At 56.7% G+C, this 23,403-nt stretch overlaps 1 protein-coding gene across 7 annotated transcripts in view; it reads left to right on the forward strand.

Annotated features, from left to right (window-relative positions):
* LRRC27 (leucine rich repeat containing 27) overlaps nucleotides 1-23,403 on the forward strand; it is a 36,776-nt gene that overhangs the window by 9,717 nt on the left and 3,656 nt on the right. For 5 of the 7 annotated variants that reach the window (XM_055346298.1, XM_055346297.1, XM_055346302.1 and 2 more), the window contains 6 exons: nucleotides 5,763-5,915; nucleotides 8,352-8,724; nucleotides 9,694-9,888; nucleotides 12,478-12,574; nucleotides 19,046-19,164; nucleotides 20,690-20,819. In XM_055346298.1, coding sequence (XP_055202273.1) covers nucleotides 5,763-5,915; nucleotides 8,352-8,724; nucleotides 9,694-9,888; nucleotides 12,478-12,574; nucleotides 19,046-19,164; nucleotides 20,690-20,819 — 1,067 coding nt within the window. Of the gene's footprint in view, nucleotides 1-5,762; nucleotides 5,916-8,351; nucleotides 8,725-9,693; nucleotides 9,889-12,477; nucleotides 12,575-19,045; nucleotides 19,165-20,469; nucleotides 20,651-20,689; nucleotides 20,820-23,403 lie in introns of those variants that run through there. The other 2 variants (XM_055346300.1, XM_055346299.1) reach the window with 2 other exon arrangements.

Consider the following 23,403-nt stretch of genomic DNA (forward strand, 5'->3'; position numbering starts at 1 on the left):
AATGTTTTCGTGTTGTTTTTGTTACTCTGGCGTACGTAGTGGTGCCCCACTGCGGTTCTCGTGTGCAGGCTCCGACGGCCAGCGACGTGGAGCTGTGTCATACGCTTTCTGGCCGTTCGGTGCGTACCAGCGCGGCCTCTCCAACCTCCTTCTGCTCACTCTTCGCATGACCTATGTTTTCCCATTCTTTTATTTCCAACCTGTCATTGCTACTAGGAAGGATACAGTTAGGTTCACTCTTTTATCCAGTCAGGTAACCCCTGCCTTTTTTATTTATTTATTTTTAAAATTTATTTAAGGGAGAGAGAGAGTGTGTGTGCCTGTGTGTGTGTGTGTCTGTCTGTCTGCACGCGGGGCAGGGGTGGTGGACAGAGCGAGAGGGAGGGAGACCAGCAGACATCCTACCAAGTAGGGACCCTGAGGCGGGGCTCAATCCCAGGATCCTGGGATCATGACCTGAGCTAAAATCAAGAATCAGGTGCTTAACTGACTGAGCGAGACAACCTCTGCCTTTTTTTTTTTTTAAGATCTTATTAAAAAAATAAATATTTTATTTTATTTATTCGGGGTGGGGGGGGCAGAGACACAGGCAGAGGAGAAAGAGGAGAAGCAGGCTCCATGCAGGGAGCCCAACATGGGACTCGGGGACTCCAGGATCACAGGGATCACTCCAGGATCATGGGATCCCGGGACTCCAGGATCACACCCTGGTGCGAAGGCAGGCGCCAACCACTGAGCCACCCAGGGATCCCCCAACCTCTGCCTTTTAATGGAAGTATTTAGACTATTAAATGTAATACAATTTTTTAAGTTTTTATTTAAATTCTAGTTGGTTAACATATATGGTAAAATTATTTTCAGGAGTAGAATTTGGTGACTCGTGACTTATCCACAACACCCAGTGCTCATCACAACTAGGGCCCACTGTAATACCCATCACCTACTTAACCGTCCCCTGCCCCCGCCCCTCCATCAGCCCTCAGTGTGTCCCCCGTAGCTAAGAGTCTCTTCTGGTTTGTCTCCCTCACCGTGTTCACCGGCTCTGTTTCCTAAATTCTATAGGGCTGTCATTTGACGGCTTGTTTTCTGTTCGTTTCGTTTTTTTCCTCTGTTCCTGCTTTCCAGTAACTTTATGTCAATTGGATATTCCTGAGACTCATATTTTAATTTTTATATTGACTTTTTAGCTATTCTTCTTACATTCCTTTAGTGGCTTAACGGTCGCTCTCAGGGTTAAAATGTGCACCCTAGAGTAGCACTGTACCAATATCACAGGAGATGGGACTGCCCACTAGGCGTGCGGGACCACTCTCCAGCCCACCTTACGCTCTACTTGGCCTACGTACGATGTCTGCGTAGGTTATAAACCCACAATACAGACTTACAGTCTTTGCTTCTAGGAGTCACTTACTTTGAATGATATTGAAAGGTAAAAAGTCTTTTATGTTTGCTTAATATGTAGCATTCCTGGGGTCTCCTCCCTCTTTCCTGAAGGTCCAGCTTTCCATTTGATACTGTTTTCCTTCAGCCTGAAGAACTTCTCTTCAAAATTCTTAAAATTATTCTAGGGGCAAAGAATTATTTTAATTTTTATGTTTCTGGAAATGTCTTTATTTTGCCTTAATCCCTTTTTAAAAAAAAAAGATTTATGTATTTGTCTGTCTGTCTGAGACAGACAGACTCCCCGCTGAGCTTGGAGCCGGACACAAGGCTCCATCCCAGGACCCTGAGTTGATGACCGGAGCCGAAACCCAGAGTCAGCTGCTCAACCTACTGAGCCACGCAGGTGCCTCTGTTTGCCTTAATTCTTAAAGGAGGGCAGCCCCGGTGGCTCAGCGGTTTAGCGCCGCCTTCGGCTCAGGGCGTGATCCTGGAGACCCGGGATCGAGTCCCACGTCAGGCTCCCTGCGTGGAGCCTGCTTCTCCCTCTGCCTGTGTCTCTGCCTCTCTCTCTGTCTCTCATGAATAAATAAATAAAATCTTTAACAAAAAATTCTTAAAGGATATTGCTGATCTAGAAATACAGGTTGGATTTTTTTCATCCAGGACTTTAAAGAAGTTCCACTCTCCCCAGGCCTCAGAGGTCATTCATTCTTTGTTCTCCTTTATGAACTGTGTTGATTGGTTTCGTTACTTTCAAGATTTCTCTGTATCTTTGCTTTTCAGCAGTTTGACTATGAGGTACCCAGCTGTGGTTTTCTTTGTACTTACCCTCCTTGTAGTTTGTTGAATTTTTTTTTAGTTTTTGTTTTGTTTTGTTTTTTAGTTTGTTGAATTTATTCAACTTTTAAATTCCACGTCTGTTGCCAATTTGGGAAATATTTTAGTCATTAAGACTTCAGATATTTTTCTGCACCTGTTCTCTCTTTTTACCTGTGTGTTAGAACTTTCGTTATTGTTCTACAGATCACTGGCCTTCTTTTACATTTTATTTTATTTTATTTATTTTTTAAAGATTTTATTTATTTATTCATAGACACAGAGAGAGAGAGAGGGGCAGAGACACAGGCAGAGGGAGAAGCAGGCTCCATGCAGGGAGCCCGACGTGGGACCCGATCCCGGGCCCCCAGGATCACACCCCAGGCTGTAGGCGGCGCCAAACTGCTGCGCCACCGGGGCTGCCCTACATTTTAAAAAGTATATTTTAAAAAGTCATTTTTCTGGTCTTCAGGGAAGATAGATCGACATCTTCAAGCTTATGAGTCTTTCCTGTCATCTCCAATTGGCTGTGAAAATTGCCTAGTAATTTTTTTCAGCTACTGTGTTTCCAGTCTTAGAATTTTCATATTTTAACAGTTTTTACTTTTCTACTGTGTTCTCATTTTTTTTTCATTTGATATAAACATATCTTTTAAGTAGTTTTTTGGATTATATCTTAGACCTTGTGATACATTGTAGAGATTCTAGATTCTGTTATATTCTTCTTTAGAGTATTGGTTTTTTTAAATAAATAGGTAGTTCAGTTGAGAGGACTAGGACTCCAGACTCTGTTTCCAGCAGTGGGCTCCAGCTGTGGCCATGCTGTTCGCCGCCTGTCCTGTGCGTGGGAAGGTCAGGGCGTGCCGTGGGTGTGTGTGCAGAATGTTGCCCCGAGCTGGAGGGCTCCCTCTGCGGCCCCCTTCTCCCAGGAGCCCACGGCTTCACTGCTGAGCTGCTGTGTGGTGGCCCTGCAGTGTGTCCCCTGCGCTGCACGTCGTGACGGCCGCGTGGGGCCGGCGTGGCGCTCTCTGGGGCCTTCCCGCAGGCCGAAAGCCATAGGGATACCGCACGGCGTGTCATCCGCCCTCTAGCTTCTGCCTGCCTCCCGTTTCTGTCTGCCCGCGGGTGGTTCATTCTGGGCCCATTTTCCGCAAGCTGGTTATCTGCCGGCGCCTGGACGGGAGTGGAGCTGCTGCACCCTGGGGGCCACACTGTCCCCCCCCCGTGCCTGCCGCAGGTAGCAGCCCCCCCGGACGCTTCCCTGCATGGCCAGCACCCCCCTGCCTCTCGTGCGGTGGTTTCCATAGATTTTGCTTTTACATCTTGCTGCAAATCCAGCAGACACTAAACTGTCGGTATTTATTTATATTTTATTACATGTTTATCCTTCATTTCTCAAAGTTCCTCGCTTCCATCTGCGATGACTGACGGTCTTGGTCTGAATATCTCTCTTTAGTATTATCATTTAGTCGTTTGGTGATGAATTTTTCAAGTTTGATTTTCTGAAAAGGCGTCTTTACTTTTCCATCATTTTTGAAGAATATGTGGCTGAGTAACAGGATCCCAGATTTCAGAGATGTTTTCACTACTTTAAAAATGTCTTTATTGAAAAAAAAATGTCTGTATTGTCTTCTGGCTTCTAGCGTCTGTTGAAAAGTCAGCTGTCAGTCTTAATGGTTTTTTTATTTTTAAGTGATGCATCTCTTTGGTCTGGCTGCTTAAAATTCCTCTCTTCATGTTTGATGTTTAGCAGTTTGTCTGCGATGCACCTGGGTGTGGCTTTCTTTGTATTGACTTTATTCTTTGTATTGACCGAGCTTCTGGAATCTGTTTACTGATAACGTTAATCAGATTTGGCGAATCCCTGGCTATCGACGTTATTTCCGCAGACCTGGCTTCTTTCTCTCTCTGCTCTCCTCCTCCAGGTGCATGGACGTTGGGGTTTTGCTTCTGCCCCATGTGCCTCGAGTACGCGCTTCTCTTCCTGTCCCCTTTTCTCCTTGTCCCAGTTTGTCCCAGTCTGTATTATTTTCTGTTAACTTGTCTTTGAGTTTGCAGGTTCCGTCTCCTGCTGTTCAACTCATTCCTCATTCAGTTGAGTGGTTGTCCGCGGGCCCTGCGATGGTGGGTGCAGCGGGTTGGGGGGGGCAGGGGGCGTTAAATGACTCATTCAGCTTGTGACTTGCTGCAGGCCAGCTGCGGTGCGCCCCTCCACCTGCATCAGCTGGGAATGTCTTCGTTCCGTCTGTATTTCTGCAGGACAATTTTGGTAGATTCAGGGCACCTGAATCTGAATTTGAATATGCTGTTCCCTGTCCTTTGACCAAAGTCACTCTCCTTGTCCCCTTGTTTCTCTTGCTCTATTTTTAAGATCATTTATGTTTTTTTGTCTTTCAGTGGTTTTGATGTTTCTGAGCGTGATTGCCTTTGGCTTATCTTACTTGGTTGTTGAACGTCCTGGATTGCCCACTGCTGTGTGTCACATGCTGGGGCGCATTTGCGTGGTGTCCTCACGGAGCGCTCTGCTCACCCTTCTCGTCCTCTGGGGCTCTCACCGCGTTTCCATGGGTCAGCATATGGGCTGCTGTTCCATAGGCCTCTGACGCGGTCCTGATTTCATCGTTCTTCTCTCTCTTCATTGGATCAGATACTTTTTATTTCCAGTTCACTTGTCTCTTCTGTCATCTTGTATCTGCTCTTGGGTCCCCTTTGGTGGAATTCTCATCCTGGTCTTTGTAATTTATTTCCTTTTCTTTTCTTTTTTTTTTTTTTAATTCCATTTATTTATTTGAGAGACAGCAAGAGGGAGAGAGAGAGAGAGAGAGAGAGAGACAGAGAAAGTGGGCACGAGCAGAGTGAGCGGCAGAGGCAGAGGGAGAAGCAGACGCCCGCTGCCAGGGAGCCCGACATGGGACTCCATCCCAGGACCCCGGGATCGTGACTTGAGCTCAAGGCGGACGCTTTACGGATGGGGCCCCCCGGGTGCTGCCCGGTCTCTAATTTCAACTCTAGAACTGCTATTTGGTTCTTTCTTATAATTTCTGTTTTTGTTGACATTCTATGCTTTTGAGTCATTTTACTATGTTTTTCCTTAATTATTTAAACATGGTTTTCTTCATTCATTTGAATATATGTGTGATTGTTGAAGTTTTTGTTGCTTACTGCGACGTCTGAGCCGACTTGAGGACAGTTTCTGGTGACTGCTTGTTTCCTGAGTATGGGTCACAGGTTCCTTTTAGGATTTTTGTCATTGCAAATAGGCATTTTAGATAATATAGCAGGTTTGTATTCTGATTTTTGCCAGAGGGCGGTTAGTGCTGCTTCTATTCATTTTATTTTTATTTATTTACTTTTGTAACTAGCCTGGTCTTAATCTGTGGGATCTGCCTTCCCTAAAGACTTTTTTTTTTTTTTCCAAGCAAATCGCAGACATCTGTTCTGTTATTCAGACAAAATTTTCAGTAGGGTCTTTTTTTTTCTATAATGTGCAAAAATAGTATTCTCTCCCTGTTTCATTCCACGGAAGAGTGTGTGAAGTTCTGGGTTCTTCCTCTCCTTCACAGGGAACGTGACCACACTGAAAGCCCTGAACCTGAGACACTGCCCTCTGGAGTTCCCTGCTCCACTCGTTGTGCAGAAGGGACTGGGCGCTATCCTGGCCTTCCTGCAGATCTATGCCGCCCAACACTCTGCGCCCCAGGATTTAACTTCTCCAGGTTTGTGGGACAATTACTACAGCACTCTGCATTAGAACTGAAGTTAGTGCTTTTAAAACCAGGACCTGGGGAGGCTGTCTTCTTACTGATGTCACAGGAATGCACAGGGGCCTCGCGTGTCCTGTGCTGGACTCACACCGTGTTCTGGGTCTGTGCCCACGTGTCAGAGCTGTCTTTCTTGTTTCTGTGTTCTTGGGTTTGCATTCTCAGGGCCCATTATAGAGCCTGTCTAGGGTGGATTTTGGTAAAAACTCTGTGGGATAAATCAGATAAAACTGTCCTCACCACCAAGCCACCTTCAGGCACAGCAAGCACAGCAGAAGGCCCTTACTCCTGGGGAAGGAGCAGTGGCTTTGGCACTTTTTTGGTGGGTGCTCACTAAACATTTGATCCCAAGTTTTCAACGTATGGACCAGCCAGCCAGGTGTTCTCACATGCTCATGATAGAATCTAATCGTGAATGAGCACCGTAGCTACACTTCGACAAAGTAGAGATAAAAGAGAATTGTAATGGCTCACAAAAATTAAATAGTCTGGAAATTTACTTCAACGTATCTAAATTTTTACTGCTTAAAACATAATTTCTAGAATTGAGGAAATGCATATATTTGAAACAGCCACGATAGTTATCTATATGATATTATCAAAGTGTGTAAATAATTAAGTCCATCTGAGTAAATGTAAGGGACATCCAAAGTGGTTAGGAGGTGCTGCTGTGCCTAAATCATCTCTATCCTAAATCCAAACAAACAGCCCCGGAATGCATGATTTTAAACGTTGGTTGTAATTGCAAAGTGTCTTAGTTTGTGTTTTGCAGAAGCAGCTCCTAAGTCAGGAGTCAAGGGCCAGTGGTTGATTGGGGAGGTGACCCCAGGGGGCAGTGTGGAGACTGAGTGGAGGGAGATAGGGAGGAGGAGGGAGCCATCAGGGGTGAGGAATCAGGCAGGGGTGCCCTGGACGCCAGCGTGGGCCTGCTGGGTGCTGCGTGAAGCAGGTGAAGCCCCACCAGGCCTCAGTGGTCACACTGAGCCTCTCAGGTGTTAATTACCACATGGACCAGGCCAGGACCTGGGTGTCACAAGGTCCCCGGGGGTCCATGTGCACGTTGACATTTGTGAAGGGCTACCTGAACACAGGCCCCGCGGTCACACTGCAGCGCAGCGAGGGAGTGGGCATGCGTGCTCCAGCAGCAGCCATGCTTGGAATGGACGGCTTCCCCTGGGGCTGGACACGCGGTTCTCCAGCCCGGCAGGCTGGCCTTCACGTGCCAGAGGAAACGCCCAGGCACAGACACGCTGCTGCCCGTAGAAGAGGCCAGCTCGCGCTGGAACGGTGAAGGTGAAGGCCAAGGGCGTGTGGCAGCGCCGGCAGTCAGCTCCGACGTCTGTTTTGTCTGCTGCCAACCTGTTACTGCAAATCGTGAATTTCCTTGTTTCCCAAAGAATATACTAGCTTTATCTCTTAAGTGCGGATCAAAATCCAGTGCCATCACTCAGAGGATGCCAACGTGCAGAGTGTCTCTATTTCAAGTTTGAACCAACAGCCAAAAAGGAGTCTATGTGGGCATGACCTGTGACCTAATTGTGCCCTGGGGGTGCTGCAGGAGGTGGGGTGGCTCGTGCAGGGCCAGTCCGCCGAGGGGACATTTGAGCCTAGTCCTAAAGGCAAGAACGTTCCTGGCCCATTTTCTTTCAGGTGATTTACCCAGATATACAAATGTTTAAAGTCCACGAAAGTATTGCCAAACAAAAACAGTAGGGATATGGGCTAAAAATTGATCAGAAATAAAGATATTAAAAGATCTAGGATAAGGAGGAAACAGAAAAGTATTTTTATTTGCATAGATTTATATGGAGTGTGAGGGCCGCAGGGCAGAGGGAGACTGTCCCCCCCAGGCCCTCTCTTCAGAGGGAGACTGTCCCCCCCAGGCCCTCTCTGCAGAGGGAGACTGTCCTTCCCCCCCCAGGCCCTCTCTGCAGAGGGAGACTGTCCTTCCCCCCCCAGGCCCTCTCTGCAGAGGGAGACTGTCCTTCCCCCCCCCCAGGCCCTCTCTGCAGAGGGAGACTGTCCTTCCCTCCCCAGGCCCTCTCTGCAGAGGGAGACTGTCCTTCCCCCCCCCCAGGCCCTCTCTGCAGAGGGAGACTGTCCTTCCCCCCCCAGGCCCTCTCTGCAGAGGGAGACTGTCCTTCCCCCCCCAGGCCCTCTCTGCAGAGGGAGACTGTCCCCTCCCCCCCAGGCCCTCTCTGCAGAGGAAGACTGTCCCCTCCCTCCCCAGGCCCATTCTGCAGAGGGAGACAGTCTCCTCCCCTCCCAGGCCCTCTCTGCAGAGGGAGACTGCCCCCCGCCCCCGCCAGGGGTTCTGGTCACTGGGTGTGTTTGATTCTGGGGAGCCGGTGTTGGAGGACGGTCAACTAAAATGCCGTTTTATCCTACCAGTGATTTCACCAGTTCCAACGATGAACCTAAGTCTGCTGCCACAGCCCTTGTCGGATTTATCCCAAGAAGGTGTGCCTGACAAAGACATCATTAATTCTCAGGATCAGGAGGGGATGTTAAAAGAAAAGGCAGACTTTTTCCCACCCATTGAAAAGCTAGACCTGAGTGAGCTCAGAAATTCCGCCGATTCCCCAGAAGACTGGCCGAGTGAGGAAGAGATCAAGCGCTTTTGGAAGTTGAGGCAGGAGATCGTTGAGAACGATCAAGCAGTAGTGCTTGAAAACCAGCTCTTACCAGTGGAATTACCTCCACATCTCAAGGCAGCACTAAACGCAAAGGAGAAAGAACATTCCAACACAAGACATGTTTCCAGGTAGAATTTAGAAGCCGTGGTGTATTTTCTTGATCCTTCCGGGGTTGTGATGTTACTTTGCAGATGTCAGGTCTTTCCAGATGTCAGGCGGGCCCTTGCCAGCATTTACTGTGCAGCGTGTGCTAAGCGTGGCTTCGGATTGTTACCCAGAGCGGGGACCCCACGGGGGGATCACACAAGAGAAAGCCCCCGAGTGTGTGTTAGGTGCATGTATGGTGTCACGCATGTGTGGTGTGCACACCCGTGTGTGGGTACAAGGGCAAAGAAGAGATTTCCTGGTGAATATAGGTCAGACATTCACAAGGGGGGCCATGCCATTCCAGGGGGATGGAAATTGGCTCCTGGGGTGAATCCTCGTGGTTGCTCTGGTTCGTGGCACCGCTCTGTGGACACCAGGGACACGTGTCCAGCGTATCTGAGGGGGTCCAGCTTCGTGGAGGGACAGCTTGGAAGAGTCGGTCTGAGAGGCCAGGGCCGGGCCGCACTGAAAAGGAGACGGGAAACTTGCATTTATTGCATGACAGGTGTTCAGGAGTTTCTTCCACCTGTTCTGAGGCTTGAAAATTCTTGAAATTTAAAAAAAAAATGTAAAGTACCGTTGAATGATGATAACGGTCAACGGAAGTACTAGAAGCACACAGTGCAGGTGTCCACCCTGGCGCAGCAGTGACCTCAGCCAGGCCTGTCCCACGCCGGCCGTGCAGAGCCCTCTCCCTCCCCATCTTCCGTCCCCCCTCCTCCCTCCCCGTGTCTCAAGATCCAGGCTGGGTGCTTGCCCCGGTGAGTTAGGGCCAGCCTGTCCCTGGCACTGCAGTCCCATCAGTGTTTCAGACTCAGGGCCGCCCATAGCCTCCACAGGCAGGAGCCCCGGGTGTGGGGCGCTGGGAACGCACAGGTCTCGGGCTTCCGTGGGTGTCCACCATCTGCCCCGTTGGCTCCGCTTGTACGAGCTGCGTGTTTGTGTTCTAGGGAGTGCTATCCGAGGGGGAGTGTCCATCGCAGGGGCCGTGATGGTAGAAGGAAGATGCCCTCCCTCCGGAGCATCCTGCCTGCCCTGGCACCATCGCAGCGAGCAGCGCTTCCCCCCAGGAGGCCCCCCGAGAGCAGGGCCGGGGCCCTCCAGGAGCGCGGGGAGAAGCAGGCCATGACGGAGCAGCGGAGGAGGTGAGCGCTCCCCTGCCGGGCCTCGGAGGGCCGGGCCTGCTGCTGTGACATTTCTGGGGAAGGGGCTGTTTTGCTTCATTTGGAAGCTCACCAGCTGCTCTTGGTCCGGCCTCTTCTCAGGCCGTGTGGGCGCGGGCCTCGGCCGTCATTCGTTGTTCCGGGTCCGCTCCACTCCACGTGCCTTCTTTCTTGACTTTCCTCTGACTCCTTGTTCTTCTCCACCGCCTCTTCCCCTCCCAATCACCTGGCTCACAAGTCCTTTCTAAGGAAAGTTACGTGCTCCCGGCGTGTGCGCAGTGGGCTCCTGGCCCGCCTGGTTGGCTGCGCTGCTGACCCCACAGGAGCCTGGCTGGGGCCTGTCCTGCAGCTGCCTGCCCACCTGTCTCTGCCGAGCCCCGGGCCCCAGGAGGCCATCCAGCGTGGACCGCAGCCCCGGCACCCCAGGGCCCCTCACCTTCTGGCTGGGTTTGCCGGCAGGGAGACGGAGGGCAGGCCCTTTATCACCCCCCAATCCCCTCTGTGAGTCCACCCGGGGCCCTCCTCCCGGGACTTGGGGCGGCTGCAGCCCCTGTTCCAGCCCAGGGCTCCTGCTCTGTCCCTGGGGCCGTGTGCTGTTCCCCTTGTGAATAAACCCTCCTCGGTCCTGAGACGATCCCATGTGAGGCCCAGGTGGGGACAGCCTGCTCCAAGCACAGCGTGGCAGTGGTACGCCTGCACCGTCCCCGCTCTACTCGGGCCATCTCCTGGGGTCCGATCCCTTCTGTGAAAGGAGGGAGAGGTCAGGCCCTCAGAACTGCCGGGGCTCACGACGGGCTGTCATCCTGATGGCGGGGGTGCCTCTGCGTGTGGCTGACACCTGGGGGTGTGGCCTGGGCCGCCCCTGGAGTCCCGGCCGTCACAGCAGGGCTGTGCGGGTCACTGGCCACAGGTGCTGGGCAGCCACCCGGCCTGAGCTCAGGCCGTCCCCCAAGTGCCCCCAGAGTCCCTCAGCTGGATTCCAGGCTGCAGGGCAGAGAGGTCCTCCTGCTGCTTCACCGCCGGGTCCAGGTGTGCGCCCAGCACAAGCGGCTTTGCAGGGCGGGTCTGCACATCCGGGCGCACCTGCGGGCGCACCCCAAGCTGAGCGAGCAGTAGAGCCCCCAGGAGCACATGTCCTGGCTTGACCCTGACGGCTGGGGGCGCCCGCCCTCGCCTCCCACCGCGCCGCTTCCTTTCCTGGCTGCCCGTGGGTCCCCTCCTCCCTCACGTCTACCCCTTTCTTGGTGGCATTTCGTGACAGCAGCCGCCCCAGCCTCTGCCCTTCTGGACTCTGGAGTAAGCGTCTGCACTGCATGAGTGTGAGTCCCGCTCACTGTGCACCCCTACCCCGGCCCAGGCCGCCATCGGGACGCTCACAGGGAGCTGGCCCGCGGGTAGCTCTGGCCGCTGGGGGACGTAGCAGGTGGAAGTGTGCTTCCCGTACACGGCAAGGTCGGGCTCCGGTGGAGCTCGGGGTGCTGCGCACCTGCGTGGAAGGAAGCCCTTGGGTACCGAGGGCCGATGGATGCTCGCGGTTTCTCCGCCGTGGGCCTGAGGTGATGTTCGCAGGCCTCCTTGGTGACAGTGTCGAGTCCTGCCTGTGGCTTGGGCTCTCACACAGCCTGTGGACCCCGTCGTGCCACCTGGTTCTCTGCACAGGCAGCTCCTCACGGAGTGGGTCCTTCCCTCCCGTTTCACCAAGAGGTAGTGGATGCGCAGATGGAGCCCCTGTGTCCGGGGCCACGGTGACAGGTGCAGTCGTATAAAGTCCCTAGATTTGGAGCGTTGGTTGGAGAACAGAGAGCCTGGCTCAGCTGAGGGGTAGGGGCCCCTGGGGAGGGCACAGGAAGCAGCCTTGGGCGGTGCTGGGAGGAGCCCCTCCAAGCTCCAGGGTGTGAGGTGGGTGAAGCCCGGGGCTGGCGAGGACTTGTGGGACCCCATCCCACCCCCAGAGCTGCAGCCACAGCCCAGTCGGGATGGTTTTCACCTTCAGCTCAGAAATTGTGCAAGTGTGTGCTACTGCAGCCCTCCTGCGCTGTGGGCAGTGAGTCCAGTGGGCAACGTTGCAGGGAGGTCACCGTGCACGGGGGGCGGGGAGGTCACAGTGCAGGTGTGTGTGTGGGGAGGTCAGCACAGGGCGGCAGGGAGGTCACAGCACAGGGGCAGGGGGGTAGGGAGGTCCCAAAGCAGGGGCAGGTCGTGCCAGCAGCATGGTGCTCCCCACCGAGGGGATGGGGACGGGAGAGGCTCAGTCTCAGAAGTGGAACTGGGGCATCCAGCAGGACACTGACCTGTCGATGGTGCCCTCACGTCCCGGGCGCCTGTGAGGGCCTTGACGCCTGAGCTGGGGCCAGAGCCCGGCCGTCTTCTCCGGGGCAGCGTCCTGGTGTCCCCACCGGCAGGGGCTGGGGGTCCTGCTTGTCCCCTCGTGCGAAGCCTCGGGATGGGGGCAGAGCAGCACCTCCCTCGGGGCCGGGGTGGGGTGGGGTGGGATGGGGTGGGGGGAGGGGCTTGGAGCTCAGCCGGCCCCCCTGCTGTGCCTCTCACCCCCCCCCCCCGTGTCCTCCCCAGAGATGAGCGAGCGCTGCGCGAGTGGAGGGAGCGCGCCCGGACCAGGAGGATGGCGGAGGACGCACCCAGCAAGCCCCTGCCTCCGTGGCGGAGTCGGGTACGAGGGCAGGGGTAGGAGGGGTCCCGTCCAGCCCACCAAGCCCAAGGGGGTCAGCCAGCAGCCTCCCTGTGGCCAGGCTGCCGCCGCCCGCCAGCCCTCTGACCAGCCTGTGTCCTTCCCGTGCAAGGAGTCGGGTCGGGGGGCAGCTGTGGGGAGGCTGAGGCGCCCCATGGTGTCTCTCTGGGCCTCCCTGCCACGGACAGTCTCAGCCTGGGGGCCTGGGCAGCGGGCTGTGCCCTGGTCCCCGATGTGCCCACCCGCCAGCTCCCAGGTCGTGGGGGCACAGTCCTGGGGCTGTGCTCTTGGCCCCCACAGGAGGTCACGGTGGCATCATACACGTCGCCCCCCCCCCCCCCCGCCAGCTGCTGCTCCCGCACAGACCGTCGCCCGTGGGAGGGTGGCCGGGTGCACAGGCCCTTAGGTCAGCCTCCATCCCAGCCCTGCGTGCCCCCCCCCCCCGCCCCGTGCTGATGAGTTGTGTCGTCCCGCGGTTTTCCATCGGGCCGAGGTCGCACGTCCGGGGCAGCACAGCACGGGCAGGATGTGCTTCGTCGCCGTAGGCGTACCTGGGTTGTGGGGTCCGTACCTGGGTCCCTGTTTGCACAGCGGCTTCGCCTTAACGCTGCTCCGTTTATGGGGGACACGGTCGTGCGGGGGCCTTCCTGCGCACCTCTGCCCGCTGCCCACACCCGGGAGGCCCCGGGGCTGCCGCGCATGGGCCCGCCGCGCCTCCCCATCAGGATCCCTGGGCCCAGTCCTCCTGCCCCCTCACAGTGTCCACGATGCCTTTGTCCCTTTAAACAAAGCAACGGTTTCTCACCTAAAAAAAGACAGTGGAGCGTTTTTGTCTGCCTGGGGGTCGTGGGAATCACCCACACTGCGGCAGCCTGGGTGCTGGTCCTCGGAGCACCAAGCGGGGCCAGGACTGGGGCCTCACACGCGAGACCTGCTCCCTCGGCCCGTCACCTGCGCTCCTCACTGAGGAGACCTCTGTCAGGAGATGGGGGAAATGTTGCTTCTCGAGCACGTTCCGACCCACACACCCCGGTCGTCTGCAAGCTGCTTGGGGGCCTTTGCACTTAGGGCGACTCTGGGGGCGCGTTCCCGCCTGCACCTCATGCCCTGGCTCGGTGCAGGCTGCCCCTGCCCCTGCCCCGCACGTGTGCCTGCGCGTGTCGTAGGCCCCGTGCTCTGTGCTCCGCGTCTTCATGGCGCTGGCCCTGTCCCCTCCGTCACCGCCCCAGCCTGACATACATAAACGTTCAAAACCCACGGGTCGTCACTTCGGGAGCAAGACTCGCGCAGGTGGACGGCCTTCGGATGCCTTCTGCTCATTGTAGCAAGAGCTGGGAAACAGCTTCGATGCCAGGGGGTGGGGGTGGCTGTGCTGGATCGGATCCCAGGCCCGGGTGACCCCTGCAGCCGCAGGATCCAGTTGGCAGGACACCGACCGAGGCCAAGAAGTTACAGGTTCCCGCAGTCGAGGCAGCGCCCGAGGCTCCGCTGGCCCGTGAGAGGACGCCCGGGCCTCACCACAGACACGTCTGTCCCCACGGAGCTGTGGAGCCCGCGGGCCGGGGGCGGTGGGTGTGTCTTGTCCGTACCAGCCCGCGGAGCACACGGTTTCTGTGGACGGGCGACTCCGGGTGGGGCCCCAGGTAGCCTCGCCGTGTGGCTGGTGCCCGCCAGGGTGTGCAGCCCCCGCCGCACCTGCGCGGCCTTCCCGCCGCTGGCCCTGAGTGACGGCCCCTAACGGGTGGGGCGGGAGCAGGTGTGTCTGAGTTCCGCGAGCCACTGGAGCGAGCCGCTGACCCCGCGGGGTAGTAGGAGCCCTGGTTGGTGGCCGGTCAGCCAGCGGGGTAGGGCACAGCCCGGCCTGTGCTGGCGTCCGAACGGGGGTGGTCATCCGGGATGGAGCCCCCCCCGGGGCCCTGCGCCAGCCCGCGCGGCCCTGCCCGGAGTTACGCTGTCAGCCGCCGGCTGGAGAGCTGCCGCCCATGGGGACGCCTGCCACAGGCCCAGGCCTCGGTCCCACAGACCGTCCGCCCACGCCCCCTCCACGGTGAGAGCAAACCCCCGTGCCCCATTACTTCCCGGCAGATACTGTGCGTCCCTCGAGGGCGGGCACTCAGCGTGACCACGGGACAGCCAGTCCACAGCCAGCTCCAGGGTGCACACGCCCGCCCAGGCCTCGCTGCTCCCCACCCGCCCCGGGCCTGCCACTCTACATGTGCCCGCCGTCCCGCCCCAGCCCTGCCCGAGCTTCCCAGCTCCGCTGCGGATGGGCCTCCGCCAGCTGCCTCCTCGGGGGGCCCCGGGCCGCCTCCCTGCACCAGCTCCCCTGCAGCCATCTCAGCCCGGGGTCGAGGCCGGGCAGCGTCACCCTCCGAGCTGTCCCCCGGTGCCGTCCAGCTCCTGGAGGGACATGTGCTCCGTGCCCCCCCCAGCCCTCTCCCCAGAGCCCCGACCACCTCGCTGTCAGGCCCAGTGAGAAGCTGTTCCTGTCCTTACTGGGTGAGGTGTCCCCAGGGCTGGCTCTGTCCCTGGCAGCCAGGCCTCATGGGCTCTCCAGGGCCCAGTCACTAGCAGCCCTCTGACCGTGTCCTCACGCTCACGCTGCTCGGCTCACGGGTGCCGGCCTCCCTGTCTGCAGCTCCCGTCACCCCGACTGCCCTCCAGTGCCCCCCCGGCCTCCTTGTCATCCCACCTAGAGCCTCTTCTCTGCCACAGGGCCTTTGCACAGGCAGCCCTCTGCTCTTGCCTGCTGGGCTCCTGCTCTTCCGTGAGTCCTCAGAGCAGGTGCAGCAGCTCTGGAGGGTTCCCTTGCCCCTAGGCTTGCACAGGCTCGTCACTCCCAACCCCCTGCTGGTCAGGAATGTGGTGTCTCCCACAGGCCCCTGCACAACCAGCCTCTGGCTCCTCGGGCTGGACATATGGGACTCACGGCCGTCTGTGCCAGGTGATGCCTGCTGTCCGTCTGTGCGATTCCCCTGCGGCCTGCGCTGGGTGCTGATTGGGACGGACTCAGCAAGGGGCCCTCGGTGGGCTCAGGGCTGCCAGGGAGGGTGCCCGAGTCAGGCTGGACCCTGTTCCTCTGTCCAAGACCCCAGCACACAAACCGCTCAGCAGAGCCCCCGCCCTGTCCACACGAGGTCCAGGGTGCACCTCCCCTCTGCCGGCTGCCAGGACCCCCTCCCAGCCTCTCCCTGCACTACGCACACCGGCCCAGAGACCCCTCGCCCCGTGGGTGGTGGTGGCAGGCTCCCGGCAGGCCGCTGTGCTCCGCCCGTTCTCAGGCTTGGACTGAGGCGCTGTCGTAGTCGTGGAGGCCGTTGGCTGCTGCGCGGCGTCCTTCCTGTCCGTGAGCTTGTGGGACGGCTCTCGTCCCCACTGTCAGCACCCGGCCCCACGTCACCCAGCACATTCCCTGCGGTGCGGCCCCCCACCCCCACCCCCAGGCCTCTCCCACCCCCACCCCCACCCCAGACTCAGGCTCTGTCACCACCCCCGTGCCCCTATCTCTGGGAAGGCGACCCCGCAGGGACCTCGTGTGGGTGGCATCATGCAGTGCGCGTCCTTTCATATCTGGCTTCTCTCCCTTGGCCTCGTGCCCTTGGGGTGCGGCCGCACCTCTTCTCCCAGCTGAGAGACACTCTGTGTGGCCGGAGCTGGCATGCTCCTCCGTCTGTCCGTCCATGCGGGACACGCAGGTCCCCACCCCCTCTGGGCTCCTGGGACCATGTGGGGCAGCCCTGGAGCTAACTTCTCTGTGTACGTGGTCAATTCCGGTTGGAGACACGACTTCTGTGAGTCTGCAGGAAGGTTATCCCGTCCTGTGTGATTGGTGAACTGCGTGGAGATGCTGTACGTAATCACCGTTGTGTTTTATAGCGGGGACACTTAGGAGCATTTGTTTAACACAAGTTTATGACACAAAGAGTCATAAATAGGAAATACAGAAGCTCTGGAACTAAAAATAGAAAATTTTAACTTCATAAAACTGAAATTTCGGGGATCCTGAATGGCTCAGTGGTTTGGTGCCTGCCTTTGGCCCAGGGCGTGATCCTGGAGACCCGAGATCGAGTCCCACATCAGGTTCCCTGCACGGAGCCTGCTTCTCCCTCTGCCTGTGTCTCTGCCTCTCTCTCTGCCTCTCATGAATAAATAAATAAAATCTTAAAAAATAAAAATAAAAAAATAAAACTGAAATTTCTAGATGACCTAAAATACCGTGGAGTCAAAAGACAGAGGAAAATATTTGTGACGTGTGTTTGTGACAGAAGGTTACTATCTGTGAAGAACGACCACAGACTTTTTAAAATTAAGGAAAGTGACGGAAAAGTGGGCCCGGGGTAGGCGGGCAGCGCCCGGAAGGGGAACCCCGATGGCAGCTGGCAGGACAGAGGCTCGGCCTTCTCGGAGCTGCCGGGTGACGCGGTGAGCCAGGTGCCCCGCGGGGCCGCGCGCAGCCAGACGGGCTGTGGGGACGGCGCTGCTGCAGCCTGGGGAAGTAGCTCATTAAGTCAAAGCTGCGATTCCTTTGAGCTTTGGTGACCCGAGTTTTGATCCTGGCAACTGTCGCAGGCACCCGCGGAGACCAACATGTGCCCCGGGTCCTCCGGGAAACGGCTGCAGGCTCTTTCCCCAGCCCTCCCGCGAAGGAGGGGGGACGCGCCAGCCCCCCACCCCCCGTCAGACGCGCCAGCTCCTCAACCCCCCAGGGGTCCTCGCTCTCTGCAGAGGCTGGTATCTGCCACGTCGTCGTCCTCTGCGTTTTGTACGGACGGTAAGATGTGGTGGGTGCTTCTTTCCAAATGATACACGTCTGTGTCAAACACACATTAGGTTGCACGTCTGACTGTAAAAAGCACCTACTGGATTTACATCTGTTCGTCTCTTGCTGCTGGAGTGACGTCTAGGGGAGTCCTCATTTTGTGAAAGTGGGCCAGCGCCCGCCCTCGGCTCCGAGAGCCCCTCCCCGCCCCAGCGGTTAAGCATGTTCTAAGGGTCAGGCAGGTGGTGGCCAGACAGCCCCGGTCCGGCCCCGTAATCCACTTAGGGGTGAGGTGGCGCATGAGACCTCGCCCCCAGTGCAGGTAAGCACCGCGGTAATCCCAGCGACACAGCGGCTGGAGCCCTGGGGGAGAGGAGCAGCGCCCGCCTCACCCTCCCCTCCCCGAGGAGCTCACCCTGCCCTCCGCACCCCTGCACCTCCCCTCTACCCGGCTTTCTCACACCCCAAGGGGCGTGCCTCCTCACGGGCAGGCACACAGCCACGTGCACAGAAGCACAAACACATAGATGCACGCACATAGCACTGGGTGCACGCCCACAGGTGGGGGCACAGGTGCACATAGGTAGGTACTGGTCCACCCACACAGGTGCACACCGGCACAGGTGCAGGCACACAGGTGTGTACACAGTGTGCACGTACATGCACACACAGGTCTAGAGGCCCCTGGGTAAGGAGAGATCAGTGTTTCCCCAGCTTCGTCCCCGGGAGCCAGGGGAATGTTTGCGATCTCCCACCGGGGCAGGGCCGCACCTAAAGAGACATATTTGAAAAGTTCCTGGTGTGGCCCCGGGAGGGAGGAGGGAAAGGAAGGCTCCAGGCGGGGGTGAGGGCTGCCGCCCTGAAGTGGGGGCGCAGGTCCAGGTGACCAGAAATCCTAGCGCCCCCCGCACCGGCCCTCAGAAATCACGCGCGTTCTAGCATTTATCGTGCTGTTCACACGGGCGTCGTGTGACGCTGCGATGTCCAAGTTTTAAGGAATTTGTTTTCAAAAATGAGTTGAATGGCCTGTGAGTCCTTACCGGGAGCTTCCAGGCCACATCGCCCTTTATCCCCTCTTCCTCCACCTCCGCGGTGCCCGCTCCCCACCTGAACTCAGGGCCGCTGGGGAAGGTCCAGCAAGTGTTTCGGAGCCCAGGGCCGGCTGGACGGCGGTGGCGGGGCTCCCCACCCGGGGGCGGGAGGGCCGGACACGGGTGTGCCTCCTGTCCGCCCGCGGCTCCCGGCGTGGCGGGCTCTCACTTGGAATCGGTGAGCTTCCTCAGAAAAAGCCAACCCTGAAGTACTTCTCTTGGGTTTTCAGCATTTATTGGGGTGCGTTTGTGACGTCGTTGATCTAAGAGCCGCGAGCTGATGGTACCGGCTTTCCAGCTGCGCTTGCCAGTTAGCTTGGACCTCGGCGGTGGGAAATAGAGTTGCGTCCTCGGGAGAGACCTGGGCCATCGAGCGTGTTTTCTGTGTCTGTGCAGACAACTTTGGGCGGGGGTCACCTTCGGGGCCACCCGGCGTCCCTGCGCCCCGCGCCTCCGGGCCCTGCGCCGTGCCCTCCCCCGGCCCGTGTCCAGCCGTCAGGGGATCTCCTCACGGGGGAAGCACGAGTCCAGTTCCCCCGGTGCTTGGCTTGTGTGGATGGCAGCGTTCCCTTGGGTTCCTGAAAATGTCGCGTTTTCTCCCAGGTGACCTCCAAGGCTCCCTTCGCCACGGATTTGATTGATAATGAGACTACGCCAGTGAACCCATCTGGAAAAATGAGGCCAAGCAAAGAGAGGTCCTCGCACGCAAGCAAAGACGTGAGGTTGGTGCCTGGGGTCTGCTTCCGCCCTGCTGGGGCTGAGCGCGCTGTCCTCTGCAGGTGTGCCCACGGCCCCGTGCTCCACCCCCCGCCCCCACGGCAGGCTCCGGGTGCAGGGGGGAGGGCTGCAGGGGGCCTGGCACTCCTGCAGCTGCCTCAGCCCCGGCGCTGACCTATGGCTGCGCCCCGGGAATGCCTGCTGAGCCCCTCATCCGTCCCCAGCTGCTGCGCGGCCGCTGTCTGCCTGATGACCCACCTGAACTGAGTCTACATGTGTGCGTGCGTGTGTGTGTGTGTGTGTGTGTGTGTGTGCGTGCGTGTGCACATTTGCCAAGGAAGCACTCACTTCTTGACTCTTTCACTTCACAAGACACTGGGCGCGGTGATCCTGCTGCTCCGCGCCCTGCACACCCCCAGGCATGCTGGGACCCTGCTGGGAGGCCCTTGGGCTCCGGCACCGTCCCTGTGTCCCTCCTGCCTTCCAGCTGCTCCCTTCTGACCTGCACCAGCCCCACTTTGGGCGCCGGAAGCCCGAGTGGATGCAGGCTGCAGGTGTGGGCAGGAGACTCGGGCTCCCGGGAGGACCAGCCTGGCCCGCACGTCCTGGCACTGCCCACCGCTGTGTGCCCCCTCTCCAGGGTTGGAGAGGCCCAGAGGAAGGCCATCACGGCGTGACATGTGGGCGGCCAAGGGGTGTTCTGTTCTGGGGAGTCATTCCTCATTCGTGCCCAGAACACTTGGGGCCGTCCTGCAGGTCCGCGCACCGGATCAGCCCCCAGCCACGTGCAACAGCATGCCCGTGTCCCCTCAGCTCCTGAGCGCCGGCCAGACCGCCCCGTGGGCAGGGCTCCACCCGGAAGCAGGGTCAGAGCTGCTGACCCTCGGGGTCTGTGTGGGCAGGACCCTGCCTTCAGCCATTATGCTGAAAAGTGAAGGAGGCCAACACAGAGCCCGCTGCTCGGGGCGGGGGCGGGGGGCTGAGGTCTCCAGGGAGGCCGGCGGGAGCCCGTCATGTTCCAGGGCAGACACAGCCCGGACTCCACGGCCACCCTGCACAGCGGGGCACAGAAGGCTGTGCCGTGCTGAGCACCCTTGCATTTAAGAGCAAAGACCATACAGAGCCCTGATGTTGGCAGAGCAAGTACGTCTGCAGTCCTAGTTTAACACGTCCTGCTTAAGGACTCACTACACGTGTGCATCTCCTGTGAACACAAACACCTCCCCTGCGTGTAGCTCTCCGTGCGTTGTCCTGAATGAGGCATTTCCTACCTGGGTCTGCAGTTGAAAATATAGTGTGTGTTCTCGCAGCTTCTGAACGCCGGGGCCTGAGTTGCTGCCCGGAGGGGGGCAGGTGGCCTCACCACCACCGTGACGTCACCACATCGGTCACCACGTCGTGACAACCCCTGAGCCCCAGGACTGCAGTGTGACTCGGGGAAAAGGGACAATTTTCTCCCCTGTTGGAGTAAGAGTTGCTGAGACGCGACCCGACATGTAAAACTTTTTCCTTCACCGTTCGTGTCCTCAGTGCCTTCCGAGAGGAGCATCTAGAAGAAACCGCAACACAGCACATTCAGAAACTGCACGAACACAGAAAAAAGTTCCAGGGGCTGGATCCACTCGAGGAAGTCAGACAGGCTACGCAGGATTTAGAGATTGTAAGTATTTGTCAGCTGTGTGTAAAAATAAACGGTTCTGGTAAAAATCCAAGGGGACTTGCCATGCCTTTCTGCAGCACACGTTCAAAATCACGGGGAGCGCTTACTGTGCCTCATGGTGAGGGCCGTGCCCAGGATCGCCATCAGTTGGGGGCAAGAAAGAGTTTTTGTGGTGCACGAGCCCACAGATGCATTGTGCCCCCGATGGGATGCCAGCAGCAGCCACTGCTTGGTCAGTGGAGATGGAGGGGACGTGTCTGTGGGGTCCTCGCCGATGCTTCCTGCCCAGCAGAGCCTGGCGGGGCTGTGAGAGGGCCTGCGGTTGGCGAGGCAGGGAGGCAGGGAGGCTGGCCTCCTCACGCTCAGCTGCTGGCAGCGCATGTCCATCCGCAGGCCCTGAGGCCCCTGCCGCACGTGTAGGAGTGGTCGGGGTCATGAGAGCGATGCCGTGGACAGGCAGGCAGCTCCCCACCCAGCCGGGTCCTCCCGGGCGACGGAGCTCGTGCAGTCTGTGCCCTCGCTGCTCACAGGTGCAGGACAATGTGCCTATTCTCCCCAGACCCCCACCGTTCAGGCCTGCGACCCCCGATGTGGTGCCTCAGCCCCGGCGCTGCCCTCAGGGCCGTCCCCACAGCCCACCAGACAGCTCCGTTGTCACCTCTCTGGGACCCCGGGGTGGGACAGGGGAGGGGGAGTGCAGGCTGAGGGAGGGCCTGGGCCTGTCGTGGGGACCCCACCCCGTCAGACTCTTCCCTCTTCTCAGAACTTTTTCCTTCACAGCCCAGAGAACGGTACCTGCCGTAGGTGAGCTTTATTCTCTTCAAATCTGTTGTTTATAGTCGTAACCTCCTCCTTAAACACCCTAAACCCTACCTCTAGGGCTTCTAAACATTTGTGTCTCAAGCTGCAGATTGTGGAGTTTTGAAAAGTCGATTTGGTGTTATGAACAACCCTGTGCTTACAAATTGATAATCTACACGAAGCAGACCAGTTCCCCGCAAGACGCCAACTGCCAAAGCTCACACAAGAAGGAATCGACGGGTGGCTCAGTGGTTGAGCGTCTGCCTTTGGCCCAGGGTGTGACCCCGGGGTCCCGGGATCGAGTCCCGTGTCGGGCTCCCTGCATGGAGCCTGCTTCTCCTTCTGCCTGTGTCTCTGCCTCTCTCTGTGTGTCTCTCATGAATAAATAAAAGCTTAGAAGAAGAAGAAATAGACAATCTGAATGCGCTGATATCTGTTAAAGAAATTGAATCAATAATAATTTTCCAGTGGGTTCACTGGTGAATTCTATCAAACAGTTAAGGAAGAAATTATACCCACTCTTCATAATCTCTTCTAGAAAACACAGGCAGAGGGAAGATAACAGAGTTTGTTCTGTGAAGCCAGCATTACCCTAATACCAGAACAAAAGTGTCACATGAGAGGAGAATTACAAACCAGCATCTGTCCTGAACAATGATGCAAAAATCCTCAAGAAAATATGTGCAAATCCAACCTAATAACGTACAAAAAGAATTATACACCAGGATCAAGTGGAATTTGTCCCAGGTGTGCAAGGCTGATTCAACACTTGAAGATCAGTTTATGTAATGCACCGTCACATCATGGCTAAGGAAGAAAACTAACAGATCATATTAGTGGATACAGAAAGCATTTCATCTGACAAAATCCGGCACCTATTTGTGATAACAGCTTTTAGCAAACTAGGAATAGAACTTCCTCAACTTGATAAAGAACATGTAAAAAAAAAAAACTACATTGAACATCAAACTTCATGGTAGTGAAACTACCATGAATCTACATTTGCCCTGAAGGAACGAGGCAGGGATGTCCCTTCTGAACATTTCTCTCCAGCATCATTCTGGAAGTCCCAGCTTTTTCCCAACAGGATAAGAAAGGGATAAGATATACAGATTAGGAAGGAAGAGCTAAAACTGTCTGTTTTCAGATGATGTAATTGTCTATATAGAAAATCCCAAAGAACTGACCAAAAAGCTCCTGGAACTAATAAGTGATTATGGTAAGTTTCTGGGATCCAAGGTTAATCTATTAAAGCCCACTTCTTACTCTACCATCAGCAAACAAGTGAGATTTGAAATGAAGAACATCATTTACATTAGCACCAAAAAGAAAAAATGGTGCCAGGTACAAATCTAACACAATACATACAAGATTTATAAGAGAAAAACCAAGCTGTGACGAGCGAAATCAAACAAGACCTAAATGCATGGAGAGGAATCCCATGTTCATGGATAGGAAGACTCCTATCGTCAAGACGTTCGTCCTTTCCAGCTTGGTCTAGAGAGTCAGCACGATCCCCATCCCAATCCCAGCAAGTTGTTCTGCGGGTGTGGACAACCTGATGTCAATGTTTAGACGGGGAGGAGGCACAGGCCCAGAGTCGCCCACAAATACTGAGGAGGAAGAACAAGGTTGAACGTCTGGCACTGCCCGACCTAGACTCTGTGGAGCTGTGGCATCCAGACGGTGTGATGTTGGTGACAAAGTAGACCAACGTCCATGGATCAGAGCAGCAGGCCCACGTAAATACAGTCGATGGATGTTGGACAGAGGAGCAAGACGC

This window comes from Nyctereutes procyonoides, unplaced genomic scaffold, assembly GCF_905146905.1.
Source record: "Nyctereutes procyonoides isolate TBG_1078 unplaced genomic scaffold, NYPRO_anot_genome, whole genome shotgun sequence".
Lineage (NCBI taxonomy): Eukaryota > Metazoa > Chordata > Mammalia > Carnivora > Canidae > Nyctereutes > Nyctereutes procyonoides.